This window comes from Haematobia irritans, chromosome 4 (assembly GCF_050003625.1).
Source record: "Haematobia irritans isolate KBUSLIRL chromosome 4, ASM5000362v1, whole genome shotgun sequence".
Taxonomy (NCBI): Eukaryota; Metazoa; Arthropoda; class Insecta; order Diptera; family Muscidae; genus Haematobia; species Haematobia irritans.
The window spans coordinates 222,842,041-222,856,988 of NC_134400.1; the positions used below are offsets into that span (position 1 = coordinate 222,842,041).

A 14,948-nucleotide genomic window follows, 5' to 3' on the forward strand; every position below is an offset into this window, starting at 1 on the left:
CCCTCAAAAAAAATCGCTTCTCTAACATATGTTCCAAACATATTTTGCAGGAATCACATATATTATTGGATACTGCCGAAACATTAATATGTTTGTTTTATGTGAACATATTATATGTTTGGAAGCATTTTGAGCCCAAAAATATTATATGCTTGGAAGAATTTGCCCCAAAGAAGATTATGCTCATGCCCTCACATAATTTTCACTTCCACGAAATTTTTTAGTTTTTGGCACCTTTTTGTGTAATACAAATAATGTTGAAGAAATTATTCAATTTTTTAAATTTTACCTTTCGCCTGGACGGAGAATCGAACCGAGGACCATACAGTTTGTAAGCCGACACACTATCCACTGGGCTACGTAGCTGTTATAGTCACCTGTAGACAATTATCGTTATAAGTTACATTTATATACCATAGTTTGCAGCGCCCACGAGCTCATGCAAACATAACATTATACATTTGTTGGCCACGTAGAGCAGTGGTTAGCATGTCTTCCTTGAATGCAAAGGGTCGTGGGTTCAATCAATGCTCCGACCGAACACCATTTTTTTTTTAATTTACACATTTGTACATAATTTCATTTTTACCTTTAAGTCCGGTATTAAGTTGGCATTATCACTCTAAAATTGAAATGTTTTGCCTTTTACTTTTCTTTTTTTTCATTTTAAAGAAAATAATCTTTTTCAATTGTTTTAGCAGCAAAACTCGAACTTAATGTCCGCTTTTCTACTTGAAGGTGTCCGTCAACTCCTCTTAGTCTATTCTCTTGGTTCCGAATGTCTATTCTCTTTACTCCGAATACTCATTCTAATATTCAAATTAAATAATATTTAGACTTACGCATATTAAATTTTTGGCCTTATCATAAAACAGTTTTCCGAAACAACATACAAGAGGTTTCACAGAAATTGCTCCCTTTTGATTCTCTCGCTGTGTTATGTTGATATCTTTCGTCAACCTCCCGGTTTCCATCTCTATACTCTCTCTCTCTCTCTCTCTCTGTCGCTCTCTGAATAAAATATGACAACATATATATGTCTACTCGAAATTTGTAAATTTATATATGTTTACATTCACACATATTATTTTTATGAAACATTCATGCCCCAAACATAATATATTCTAACATATTAACATATGTGTCCCAAATATTTAGTGTTAGTTGAGGAACATTAAATGCTTGCACTTAAATATATTGTGTTTAAAAATTGTGCCCGAAACACATTTTGTTTATATCGGAACATATGAAAAACATATTTTTCTAACAGTGTAGAAAATAAGAAATTGATTGTAACTATCGAATATGATTAACTAAAGAAATTTATGGTGTCGATAAAATAGCTAATCGATGATCTATCCTCCAGGTAAGTATTAATCAGATCATGAAAAACTGGTCATTACATTACCATAAATAAAATTACAAATTTCATGAAATATCCCATATATTTTTGTAATCAAACGCTAATTAGCCACATTCCACTGTTAAAGCGAGCAAACACTTTATTTATATAAATTCCCTCTCTGACACTTGGGTGGGTGTTACAAAAAGGATATAAACATTTTCTCAATTTGGCACTAGGAGGCGTGTCTAACCCCCCCCCCCCCCCCCCCCAAATATAATCTGCTCCGATTGAAAATAAAAACGCAATAAAGATAAAATCAATACAACGTTACGGAAACATGACAACAACATACTCTGGTTCTTGCTCGTATATCCCCATGTGTGATGTTCTTATGCATCAGTAACGAACCAAATAAGAATTGAATTGAATTACAAGTGTTATACGCTGCTATCCTGGGAACGATTCGTATCCCACTCTCTCCCTTTATTATTTTTTTTTTACAAAACCAAGCAAGCAAAAGTGCTAACGACTTAAAAAGCTTAATATCCGCTTCCTAGAGCCGACAAAGCAAAAACACAAAAACGAACTTTACGTATTCACAATATAACAATTCTCACATGTGTATTTATTCTCTTTTCATTGGCTTGATTTCGGAATTTTTGCAGTTATAATATTTAAATACGGATTATTGGGATCAAGTATTAGGTCCAATTAATATTAATGTGTGTAGGCAAGCCCTATGCCTATGATTGGCATTGAGACGGAAGCTATGCTATTTACAAGTAAATTAATAAAAATAACTGGGATGAGATTGGAATATGCTTAAGTAATCGCTTTTGCATTCGAAATGGTTAGAATCAGGTGGACAGGCTTACATATTCGTACAGTGAGCAGCAAAAGTCTTTGTACCAATTGCAATTTCTCAAAACACACTCAAGCAAACTTTAGTACTCATTTTAGTTTTAAGTGCTGATTTACTAGCTATTACCTTTTGGCAACACTGGTTTAAACAGCTGTTGCACGGTTTTGTGTTTTGTTTTACTGTAAAACATCTGCAGTTTGGTCTATAATTTAACCATGGTCAGCAATGGTCTTACAAACGAACAACGCTTGCAAAGTGTTGAATTTTATTATGAGGAAAGTTCATCGTGCGCTTCTTGTGTTCAGCGACAAAGCTCATTTTTGGTTCAATGGGTGTGTAAATAAGCAGAATTTTAGTGCGGTTTATGGGCTTTTATCTGCAAGAAATTTGGATTTCTCGGAATATTTAATGAATTTAAGTGACATCGTAATATGTACCTATTATCGTAATATGTACACATATTTGGTATAGCTGACGAAAAATCGAGCGATGACCCAAGATGGCTCGTCCTAAGTCATCGTTCTCAAGAAAATATGACTTCAAATAAAAAACATTCTTTGAGAAAGTTAGAAACAAACCAACGAAACGTCAGGATGAAAAAATGAAGTAACACTTGCATTTTAATTGTTACAAAGTAGACCAAAAAAGCCAAAGAAACCGAATATATGAAGCTTACAAAAATTGGTCACAAGACCAATGAGAGCCATAATGATAGAATGCAGAAAACATAAACATAAACTCAACCAAAATCACAAATTATAAAAACCGCAAGAGATTTGATCAGCCGTGTGTTAAACATTTGCGATGAAAAATTTCGCCCAAAAAAACATACACATAATCAAAGATATTTTAAAATGCAATAGTTTCCCGAAACATTTAATCAAATCTATTATTAAGGACGAACAAAGAAAATTAAAAAAAATCAATAGCAAATCGGTGAACAAGAAACTGAACAAATAGAAAAAGAGAACATTTTTTGCAGTGTAAGACTTATCCCCGGTCTCACAGATAAAAAAAGACATAACAACAACAAATAAAAATGTACGATATGTCAAATGATATACATTGGGACTACGAAGAGAGCTTTAAACACGAGAATTGGAGAGCATAAGAACGACATAGAAAAGAAAAAAACAAAGCACTGCGCTATCACAATACATACTGCAGTCAAGCCACACTGCTGACATTGACAATGTCAAAATATTGAACAAGGAAAGAGGTGAGACAAAAAGAGATTGATTATAGAGAGCTTAAGAATACAAGAGAAAATAGAACAAGTATATACGGCCGTAAGTTCGGCCAGGCCGAATCTTATGTACCCTCCACCATGGATTGCGTAGAAACTTCTACGAAAGAGTGTCATCCACAAATTTCAACTCACTCGGATGAAATATTCTCCTCCAAGAGGCTCCAACCAAATCTCGGGATCGGTTTATATAAGGGCTATAAATGATTATGGACTGATATGGACCACTTTTGGCATGGTTGTTAAATATCATATACTACCACCACGTACCAAATTTCAACGAGATCGGATGAATTTTGCTTCTCCAAAAGGCACCGGAGGTCACATCTGGCGATCGGTTTATATGGGAGTGACAGGACTGATAGGAACCAATTCCTGCATGATTGTTGAATACCATATACTAACATCACGTACCAAATTTCAACCGAATGGGAAGAATTTTGCTCTTCCAAGGTGCTCCGGAGGTCAAATCTGGGGATCGGTTTATATGGGGCCTATATATAATTATGGACCGATATCGACCAATTTTTGCATGGATGTTTGAGGCCATATATCAACATCACGTACCAAATTTCAACTGAATCGGATGAATTTCGGTCTTCCAAGAGGCTCCGGAGGTCAAATCTGGTGATCGGTTTATATGGGGGCTATATATAATTATGGACCGATATGGACCAATTTTTGTTAGCCACCATATACTAATACCATGTACCAAATTTCAGCCGGATCGGATGAAATTTGCTTCTCTTAGAGGCTCCGCAAGCCAAATCGGGGGATCGGTTTATATGGGGGCTATATATAATTATGGACCGATGCGAACCAATTTTTGCATGGGTGTTAGAGACCATATACTAACACCATGTACCAAATTTCAGCCGGATCGGATGAAATTTGCTTCTCTTAGAGGCCTCGCAAGCCAAATTTGGGGGTCCGTTTATATGGGGGCTATATGTAAAAGTGGACCGATATGGCCCATTTGCAATACCATCCGACCTACATCAATGACAACTACTTGTGCCAAGTTTCAAGTCGATAGCTTTTTTCGTTCCACCCATCCTATGGTGGAGGGTATAAAAAACCGTGAACAGAAAAGAAGACACTGACAATATAAGTGCAAGTTACAGAGTTGCATTAAAAAACAAAACGTGATAGCTGGATATGTTGTGTGTTGGAAAAAGTCGTTGGACGTCTATTTAAAATAATAATAATATTAATTTAATGTAAAAAATACATTTTTCGTTGTAAGTTTTAAATGCTTATAAAATATTCAGTAATAATGTGTTTTTCAATTTATAGACAATAAAACATCCCTTGATAATGTCGACATACATCGACGAAACGTTGGGAAACATGTAATTAAAAATTGTTTTTATTTACATCAATGCGCTAGGCCCCATTAGCTAAAATAACATCATCCAAAAAAATATATAAACTGTTTTTCTCTGATTTATCTGCACTGAGTAAAGCGGCTGTTTCATACATAATGTAGTGCATACTCGATTATGGAGCACCAAATCCACCACATGTTTGTTGTGTGGAGAGTACTACTCAACTTCACAAATTTCATGGAAATTAAATGAAAATTTGCTTTAGACTGTTTCATCTTCGAACTCCATTTAATTTGAAGGCGATTATAAACATCCACTGATATTTTTTACATTTTAATTAATTTTTACTTTAGTTTTGAGTTATTCATTTTTTCGAACACGGCTAAAAACCTAAACTTAAGCTTATTACGAAACAAACGTTTATCCTTGTATCATACGCTCATCACAAACATCTGATTTTTTTTTTTTTAGTTGTTGGCAGAACCTTTTGACTGATTAATTATAAAATAGTGTCACAAACAGAATTTTCGTTTTATATTTATTACATGTTCATCCTTTCGGTGAACATTGGTGGGTGGTTACAAACAACAAATCAATCAAGATTTACAAAATAGTCCTGGTGAGGAAGCAATTTAGTATTAAGAAACCTTTCCCTAAGAAACTAGTAAGCGACAGCATTTTATAGTAGATTTATAGCCCATTAGGCTAGAAATCTACTAAAAGTAAGTGATTGGAAATTTCTTTTTTATAAGGCAAATGACAGTTGAAATCTGGTTAAAGTGGATTTTGGAAGTGTAATGTGAATGAGGTATTATACAAACTTCAGCACATATTTTTAACTACTCCTTCATGACCATAATTCTAAGAAAAATCATAACAATTTTCTCATTTGATTTCCTAAAAGGTAAAAGTGTGACAGTGACATTTTAAAGTATTGCAAAAGTTAATTTCTCAGATATCCATTTCCTTGGCAATGCGAGTGACAGAAAAATATCTTATTTACTTTCAAATATAGGATAAGTGAACATGCGAGTAAATTACTTTCAATAGTTATTATGGTAACATTTTATATTCTGTCTCAATTGTCAAAAAAAGACGAATGAAGGATAACTGAGATAAGTGAAATTTCCAAAAATATGTTTATCACAAATTGATTTTTATGAATCATTTGTGTATTTATTTTACCACGCATTTACATCTTGTTATTTTCGGCTAAATAAAATCGTACTAAAATAAATTGATGTAAGGGTCTCCTGAAGCGCTTCTGCTTGCATTAGGGATACAAAAGTCGATAAACGACTTTTTGCCAATAATAGTGGAAAAGTCGAAGTCATCTTTGTTTAGATTTCTAAACATGTGTTATCTGTATCGATATGTGTTTTTGGGATAGATAAGGTTTATGACAAGTAGTTAAAATAAAGTCATGTTTAAATATGTTCCTATCCTTCCCTATGGGAAATGGATAAACTCCAGGGACGGTACAGGATTAGTCAGTGCTGTAAATGGACTAGTCTGAGTTCTAGGCAAAAAGTGTGGAATGGACCGGTCCCTTTCACATGAGGTTGTCACACTTTACGACACGATTAGTACTCATTCCAAAAACCAGTATTGGATAAGCTCTTATGAAAATTAGTATACGACAGCCTCACCAGCACGGTTGCCAGATTTTTTTGAGAGAGATCCCCAAAATTTTGAAATTATATACCCAAAAAAGCCCCAACTAAAATATTTTTCCCCATGGAAAATCCCCAAATCCTCGCAGGCAGCGACCCGTTATAGTAAATATCAGGAGTGATATCTGACTCCTTGAAAACACTAACATAGCTAATGTGCGGTTCATATTTGCTTAGTGTCGTTGCAACCCTTGCGATTCTCCCATCGGACATTCACCATCATAATAGCCTTCTCACGCAGTGAGCTTGCAGGTAGCCAGAGACATACCAACCTATTCTAGTTCCCCTGGAATATGTAAGGTAGTTCCTAGCCTTGCTCACCCGCCTCGCAGTTCCCCGGTATAAGGTTCAATAGTTTCCTTATCCGTATACGTCTCCAAATTGACTTTTGAATTTTTTGAGTGTCAAATTAATATTTAATTGAAATGTCTTTCAATCAATTTCGGGAATGGTATCCATAAATCCATAATATCCATAATTTTTGTAGTTGATTTTTAGTTTAATTAAAAAAATAATTAAAATTTTAATAGAAGAAAATATATTTGTGATATTTTTTCTGTAAAATAATCGAATGTATACCAGCCATAACAAAAATTGTTTCCAACTAGATTTATTTTACCTATACGAAAAAAATTCAAAGAAAAAAATTATCTTTTTTATGTCTAAAATTTCGTTAGGAAAAATAATAAAATATGTTGGTAAAATTAAATTAATTAATTGCAATAGTATAACTGAATAAAATTGGAATGCTCTATTTTGGTAAATTGCTAATTCGTATTTTTTCATTACCCTAAAAAGTCCTCTGTAGCCATATAAGCCTTAGTTTGCTTCCGTTACAAAAATTATAAATAATCTTTTTTTTTTAACTTAGATTAAAATAAGAACTTACCCTTTTTAATACCATTCTTGGTGTTGTTTCTTGCAGCAGCATCTACTTGTGTCATTCATGGAATAGGTTGCAAGTGCAGCATGCCATGGCACATGGCAAGTGTGTTACGATATTTATTATTATTATTATTATTAATTTATTTAAATTAATTTGGTGCCACATTCGATGGAAAATACAAATTACACAGTTTTTGCATCATTCACATATTTACAGGTGGTGGTGGTGGTGGTGGTGTTGTAGTAGGTGGTTGTATTGATTGTGGTAATTGAGGATTAAATAATTTTCATTAAATATAAATCATGCAGAATCATATAGAAATATTAAATGTATACGTAAGTATTCTTTTTAATCTTTTTTTAAAGTAAGAATTCTTCAAGTTGAACATGCAAGGTAGCACAGAGAAAACGAATTATTTATCAAAAGCATTTCGATACACCAAAAACAAAATTGAGTATGAATACAGTCCTTAATCCATCCTTAGGATTAAAATACAAGAACAAAATGCACTATCACCAAACAAACGAAAGTGAACAATTTAATCGGCTTTCCTGTATTTTATGTTAAATCTCTATAGTATAAGCATGTGCGTACATATGTATTTATTCTCAAAGGCTCCGATTAATTTTTTTTTTCAAATGTATAAAAAGAGTATTTTTTTACAGTTCAGAGGATTACAAGAATTTCTGTTGGTATATCATAAAACTTAACATGGCCAATATCATAACACATCTACATTCACAAAGTTGGAACACTGGAACAAATTGGGTTATAAAAATTTATGTTTGGTTTTCTTTGGTCATACAACATGGTATGTCTTTGAACAATTTTAGGGAGCAAAAAAAACCTGAAACCCAAAATGCAGTCAATCGTAATGATGTGAATATCTGTCTGTTGAAATCACAATAGAAATCTCTAAAATTCTATAGAAAACTTTTAATTTCTAGATTTGGGGTTTGGATTAGGATAAGTTCCACTGATAAAATGCTCTAAATTGCTCAATTTTTACATATTCCATTTAATTTTTACATATTCCACTACATTCTCAGTCAAAAATTAGGTTTTTCAATGTGTGCTTCAAAATATTGCTATTAACCCTTTCGACCCCGAATTTTTATAGGTATCGCTATTTTTTTTTTTTTACTTTTAATCATGTTGAAGTCATTTAAGAAGCGTCTAGCCAAAATTTCGGGTCGCCACGCCCATTCGTTTAGGCGGTAGAGAATGTTGCCTGTGGGCAACTTTGGGCACTTGTGACTACAAACTATTTTGTTTTGTAATGATAGACGTATTACGTTTTAGTGGATTTTTGTTAAGTTGTTTGTTATTTTACAGTAAATATATATTAAGATGCGCGCGTGAGTGGAATTTCAATCACGCTCAAACACATTCACGAAGAAATATTTGTACTCACGCATGCCATATAGGTAGGAATTCACGGTCACGAAATGAAAAGTCATACTCGCACACGCTCACACATGAACAATGTTTATGTCTCACGCTTTCGCACGATTCACGACAATTTTCGTAATTCACGACAAATCTCTTAAGTCACGAATATTTTCGGAACACGACAATTTTCGTGGCTCAATAAAATTCTGGTAATTAACGAAATTTCTCGTGACTCACGCTATTGAAATCTTAAGCGTGATTAAATATGTAAAGGTGATTAAAATCGGTGAGCTTGAATTTAATCGTGAACGTGAATTTGTTCGTGATTGTGACTTTTTGTGTCTGTTTTACCGTGAGTGCGAATTTTATCGTGAATATGAATTTTATTGTTAACGTGAATTTTATCTTGAGCGTGAGTTGTATCGTGAGCGTGGGTTGGATCGTGAAAGTAAATTATTATCGGGAGCGTGATTTCGGAGAAAGTTTACTCACTCACAATCACGAACACAATTTGATTTTTACTCACGCTCACGCGCCACACTTTTTTCTTTAATCCCGTTCACGCACATTCACAAGGTTTCGTTTAAATTTCATTCACGAGATTTCGTTTAAATTTCATTCACGGCTTCGCGTGAATCACGCGTGACTCACGAAAATGTTTTGTTTTTTTTTTTTGTTTTTAACCCATGTCAATTTAACTGGCGGTGTAAAACACCAAAGTATTATAAAGCGTCAATATTCGTGCTAATCCACTAGTATGTTGCCAAGAAGCGGCTTCCTCCCTTTTTACGATTCCTTCCAAATTCCCCACTGCACTGCAGATATGTTTTCCACATCATCGCCGCATTTCTCGTCACTGGGACATCCCAATTGAAGTTCAAAATTTTTTCAAAATCATTGTTTTTCAAACCTTTTTTCTCCAGGTCTTATGTTCAAAAATATGTAATTTTACTACCACAATTGCCAACAGGCAACTTTTCAATTTTAAAAATTTCCCATCTGTTGTTTTTTTGCAATTCTAAGATTTGACTTCCAGAAATATTTTATTTGGCATGTACTACAATATATTTAATAAAAACTTTCAACATTTTAGTTGTAATTTTTGAAAAAACTCACATGTATAAAAACCTCTTTTTAAATTCGCAAATATTTTTTTCTTGAGGTACGTGCGTATTAATGAAAAATTTTTTGCTAATCGACAACCAAATTAGCTGATTTTTCATTCAACTTGAAGAAAACACTGGCAGCTTTCGATACCGTTACAGTTTTATGAACAAAAACAACGCTTACAGTGAGTCTCAAAACACAAAAAGTTGCCCACAGGCAACATTAGAGTCGAAAGGGTTAATCTGGAGATCTAATTCACAGTTTTCATATTTATGCCAAGTCAGAATTTTAGATGCTAAAGAAATACACTTGACCGTTCTGCCAATATGGAAGTGAAAAAAAAAACAAGATAGAACCCAGAAAAAAATGGAGCATTATTTAAGCAGGATTGTAAGGGAGAGAGGCAGTACCAACTGCTTACAAAACAACCGAATCAGCCCTGATTTTTGTGGGCGATGTCCCGATTTAGAGCAGCTTTTACATAATGCTGATAACATATAACTGCCCATTATACCCTGCGCCACACTGTGGAACAGGGTATTATAAGTTAGTACATATGTTTGCAACACCCAGAAGGAGACGAGAAAGACACATGGTGTTTTTGACAAAAATGCTCAGGGTGGGCTCCTGAGTTGATATAGCCATGTCCGTCTGTCCGAGAACACATTTTTGTAATCAAAGTCTAGGTCGCAGTTTTAGTCCAATTGACTTCAAATTTGTCACAAGTATGTCTTTTGGCTCAGAATAGAACCCTATTGATTTTGGAAGAAATCGGCCCAGATTTAGATAAAGCTCCCATACATATATTCCACCCGATATGGACTTATATGGCCCCAGAAGCCAGAGTTTTACCCTAATTTGCTTAAAATTTTGCATAAGAAGAACAATTAGTACTAAAGTCAAGTGTGCCAAATTTTATTGAAATCGGTTCAGATTTATATATAGCTCCCATATATATCGTTCGCCCGATTTACACTCATATGACCACAGTGGCCAATCTTTTACTCCGATTTAATTGAAATTTTGCACAGGGAGTGGAATTAGCATTGTAGCTATGCGTGCTAAATTTGGCTGAAATCGGTTCAGATTTATATATAGCTCCCATATATATCGTTCGCCCGATTTACACACATATGACCACAGTGGCCAATTTTTAACTCCGATATAGTTGAAATTTTGCACAGGGAGTAGAATTAGCATTGTAGCTATGCGTGCGAAATTTGGTTGAAATCGGTTCAGATTTAGATATAGCTCCCATATATATCGTTCGCCCGATTTACACTCATATGACCACAGTGGCCAATCTTTTACTCCGATTTAATTGAAATTTTGCACAGGGAGTGGAATTAGCATTGTAGCTATGCGTGCGAAATTTGGTTGAAATCGGTTCAGATTTAGATATAGCTCCCATATATATGTTTTTATGATTTCGACAAAAATGGTCAAAATACCAACATTTTCCTTGTAAAATCCCCACTGCTTAGTCGAAAAGTTGTAAAAATGCCTCTAATTTTCCTAAACTTCTAATACATATATATCGAGCGATAAATCATAAATAAACTTTTGCGAAGTTTCCTTAAAATTGCTTCAGATTTAAATGTTTCCCATATTTTTTTTACTAACATTGTGTTCCACCCTAGTGCATTAGCCGACTTAAATTTTGAGTCTATAGATTTTGTCCAGATCGAGTGATATTTAAATGTATGTATTTGGGAAAAAACCTTTATATATAGCCCCCAACACATTTCACGGATGTGATATGGTATCGAAAATTTAGATCTACAAAGTGGTGCAGGGTATAATATAGTCGGCCCCGCCCGACTTTAGACTTTCCTTACTTGTTCTAATAGAAATACTGCTCAGAAGTGATATATAATCTTGAGTATAGCATATAGTTGGCGTGAAGAAAAACAGCACTACCTTTCATGTATCTATACTGCATGAATTGGGTGCAATAACGTAAACGAACGATCATAAACTAGTTTGATTACTCATTTACGTTATTGTCACCGATTCATGCAGTGTGGATGCACTGCCTACTTTTAGGTATACCAAAAAGCGCAACTAAACTCTTACTGCTGACGTTTTTTTTGCTGGGAAATTTAACCTATCGCAATTGCATCATTAATGCTATCAGGGCAATGTGGAATTGATGATAGGAAAAGATTCAAGGATGGTCGAGATATCACTTAGCCTTTGGGAATTCTTTGTCTTACTCTACACCGCTTGATCGTCGAATGTCTTAATTTAACATATAATGATGGACCGCATATATAGACGCAACATTTCGTTCCTGTCAGCACATAGAGGAGGAATATGATCAAAATGTTAGTTTTGGATGGGAAACTAACAATCAGCATAAATCAATGCCATTCCTTCTTGTTTAACCTTTCTCAAAATTATTCTGCTAAACTGAATGAGGTTTTCTTACGGATAAAGAGCATTTTTTTAATGTTATAAATATAATCATAAATAATCGCAAACAAGTGATTACTTTCTTTCTTTCTTTTTCTAATTTAATTTTTTTCTCTTACAACAGGATTTGTAACAAAAAGAAATACCGCCTTCTTCAAAACTTTTGATAAATAATTCAATTCATATCTGTGCCACCTTTATTTAGGTGATACAAAATTACCAACATTATCAGCTTCCTTAGTGTATGATGCCTTGGGGGAAACTTAAATTCAATAAAGTTTGCACATTGATATGAATTCCAGTTGCCCCTCCCGAATGGTGCGTAGAGTAGGAGGTTTGGTTTTGCTTACCTTGGGATACATTGCGACTCAACGAATCCATGCTGCCGCTCAAGCCATTCTGTGCGGTACGTTCAACTGAATTGAGGTCGGCAGAGCTTTCGTTGGGCTGCAACGTACGTGGCACATCCAACATATTCCGCTGGGCACTGCTTTCATCGCCCAATATTTGTGAGCAATCCAAACCATTTGGAACACGTAGTATAGCCACGGATAAGTACATGTCCAATGCCTTGAAAGTGAGATAAATTTTAATCAATTCAATTTGAAACTCAATGCCAAAAAATGAGTCAGCCATTTGCAGTGGCGATGACTTGGAATAATAAAAAGAAGAGAAATTCCAAAAATATCATCACCAGAGGGTTAAATGTGATATCTGCATCCTGTTGGCAAAGTGTTTTGGAAATCCACACTTGTATTTTCGTTTTTATGTTGTGTTTAACTTTTAACAAAGTCATTGCTGTTCCCAAGTGGATAGATGTTGGCCCACTTACCTTGTGCACTGTGCTAAAGTATTGGTTCAAATCCTTGTGCTCACAGGTCTGCCAGTCTGTTTTGTAGCCCATTAATAAAATATTGGGTTTCAGTTTTCCAATACCGGAAGCCTATGTGGAACAGAAGAAAAAACATTAATCAAATGACAAGAGAGAAAACTAAGATGAAGAAAATCCTAATCCTAGTTGGCTTTTCATGATGTTGCGTTTTTCCCAAATTCTTTCTATTGATAAGTCATCAACAGAGATGGTTTGTCGAAACTACAAAATATTCGACATATATTTCCGACGTATTTTATTAGGCGTCGTAAACATCGTAAACCTAATACTATATCTGGGTTTATTAGTAAAAACAATAATATGACCTTTATTAGATTCAGCTTTAATTTATCTCTAAGAAAAAATAAAAATATAAAATAAGTGCAAAGGAAATTAATGTATGCAGATCTATATTTAGTATTTCGAGTGTGGTGTTTAATACGGCCTTTAAAAACCCACAAAATTTTACCCCTATGGCTAATATTTTATACGCCCAACGGGTACCATAAAGGCACTTAGCGTACAGTGTTGCCAAAAGAAGGGGAAATTCCCTACATGTAGGTTTTTTATCTAATATTTTGTGCTTGTAGGGACGTAGGGGCAGACTTTTCAAAATACTCCAAAATGTAGGGACTTTGTCGCTTAAGACAATTTTTTATAATTGTCACGTTTAGACGGCTCTGGGAAAGGAATAGTCATGTGCACCGCCGATTTGTGCTAGAGATTTATGGTAGTCGCCAGTGTTTAATTTCGAAGCTGTTAATTTCTGATCGTTTATAATGTGTCGTTATTACAAATATCAACTGAAAAATAAAAACAACAAAATAAAAATAAAATAAAAATACTTTCCAGTAAAGGATGGTCTAAAATGTTGCTAAGTTGCAAGTTTCTTTGGGCTGAATTTATCAATTTGCTTGAAAGACGTCTTCGGATTCATGTAAATTCTTCATCTGATCTGAAGAAATTTTCAGAAAGTATATTAAACAATATTGGATCTGAATATCGTAAGGACTTTTTCAAAGCATTGCTCGCTAAAATGTAAAACGGTAAAGACATGTGTAAATGCATTTTTTATGGCAAACCGATGACCTTTGGTAAATCAAAACATGAAAAAATAAAAAAGTTTTGGCAGCGAAACATCGAAATTCCTTAAATTTTTTTTTGAAAAAAAAAGAGTAACCAAGCTTGGTGAATTTCAAATCCGAGACACAGTATCGAAAATTTGTAATTCCTCGGAGAGCTTTATAAATTTTGAGATTCATTGTACGTAATTTACAATGATTTTCCATATTATTGTGATATTAAAACGTCTTTTCTTGTAATTTATATTTAAATTTAACGAAAAATAGTGTAGAGGAAATTGTAGGGGAAAATAGGGATTTTTATTTAACTTTGTAGGGGAAACCCAAAAATTTCCCTGGCAACACTGTAAAAAAGTGGAAGCCATCGGCATACTTTAGAATCGACCATTAATACTGTACAATTGAGCTTGATAAAGCAGAAATTGTTTTTTAAGGTTTCTGGGCTAATTAACAGGTTGGCTGATAAGTCCCCGGTCTGACACATAGATGGCGTCGCTAGTATTAAATACATATTATTTTTATATAGTACCAACCTTCAAATGATTCGTGTCAAAATTTGACGTCTGTAAGTCAATTAGTTTGTGAGATAGAGCGGCTTTTGTGAAGCAACTTTTGTTATTGTGAAAAAAATTAAAAAAAAGGAATTTCGTGTTTTGATAAAATATTGTTTTCTGAAGGGAAAAATACGGTGGAAGCAAAAACTTGGCTTGATAATGAGTTTCCGGACTCTGCCCCAGGGAA

At 34.2% G+C, this 14,948-nt stretch overlaps 1 protein-coding gene across 4 annotated transcripts in view; it reads right to left on the minus strand.

Annotated features, from left to right (window-relative positions):
* Ncc69 (sodium chloride cotransporter 69) overlaps nucleotides 1-14,948 on the minus strand; it is a 309,232-nt gene that overhangs the window by 50,335 nt on the left and 243,949 nt on the right. For 2 of the 4 annotated variants that reach the window (XM_075308673.1, XM_075308674.1), the window contains exons 14-16: nucleotides 13,087-13,197; nucleotides 12,605-12,824; nucleotides 7,344-7,388 (exon numbers count right to left, since the gene is read on the minus strand). In XM_075308673.1, coding sequence (XP_075164788.1) covers nucleotides 7,344-7,388; nucleotides 12,605-12,824; nucleotides 13,087-13,197 — 376 coding nt within the window. The remainder of the gene's footprint in view (nucleotides 1-7,343; nucleotides 7,389-12,604; nucleotides 12,825-13,086; nucleotides 13,198-14,948) is intronic. The other 2 variants (XM_075308675.1, XM_075308676.1) reach the window with 2 other exon arrangements.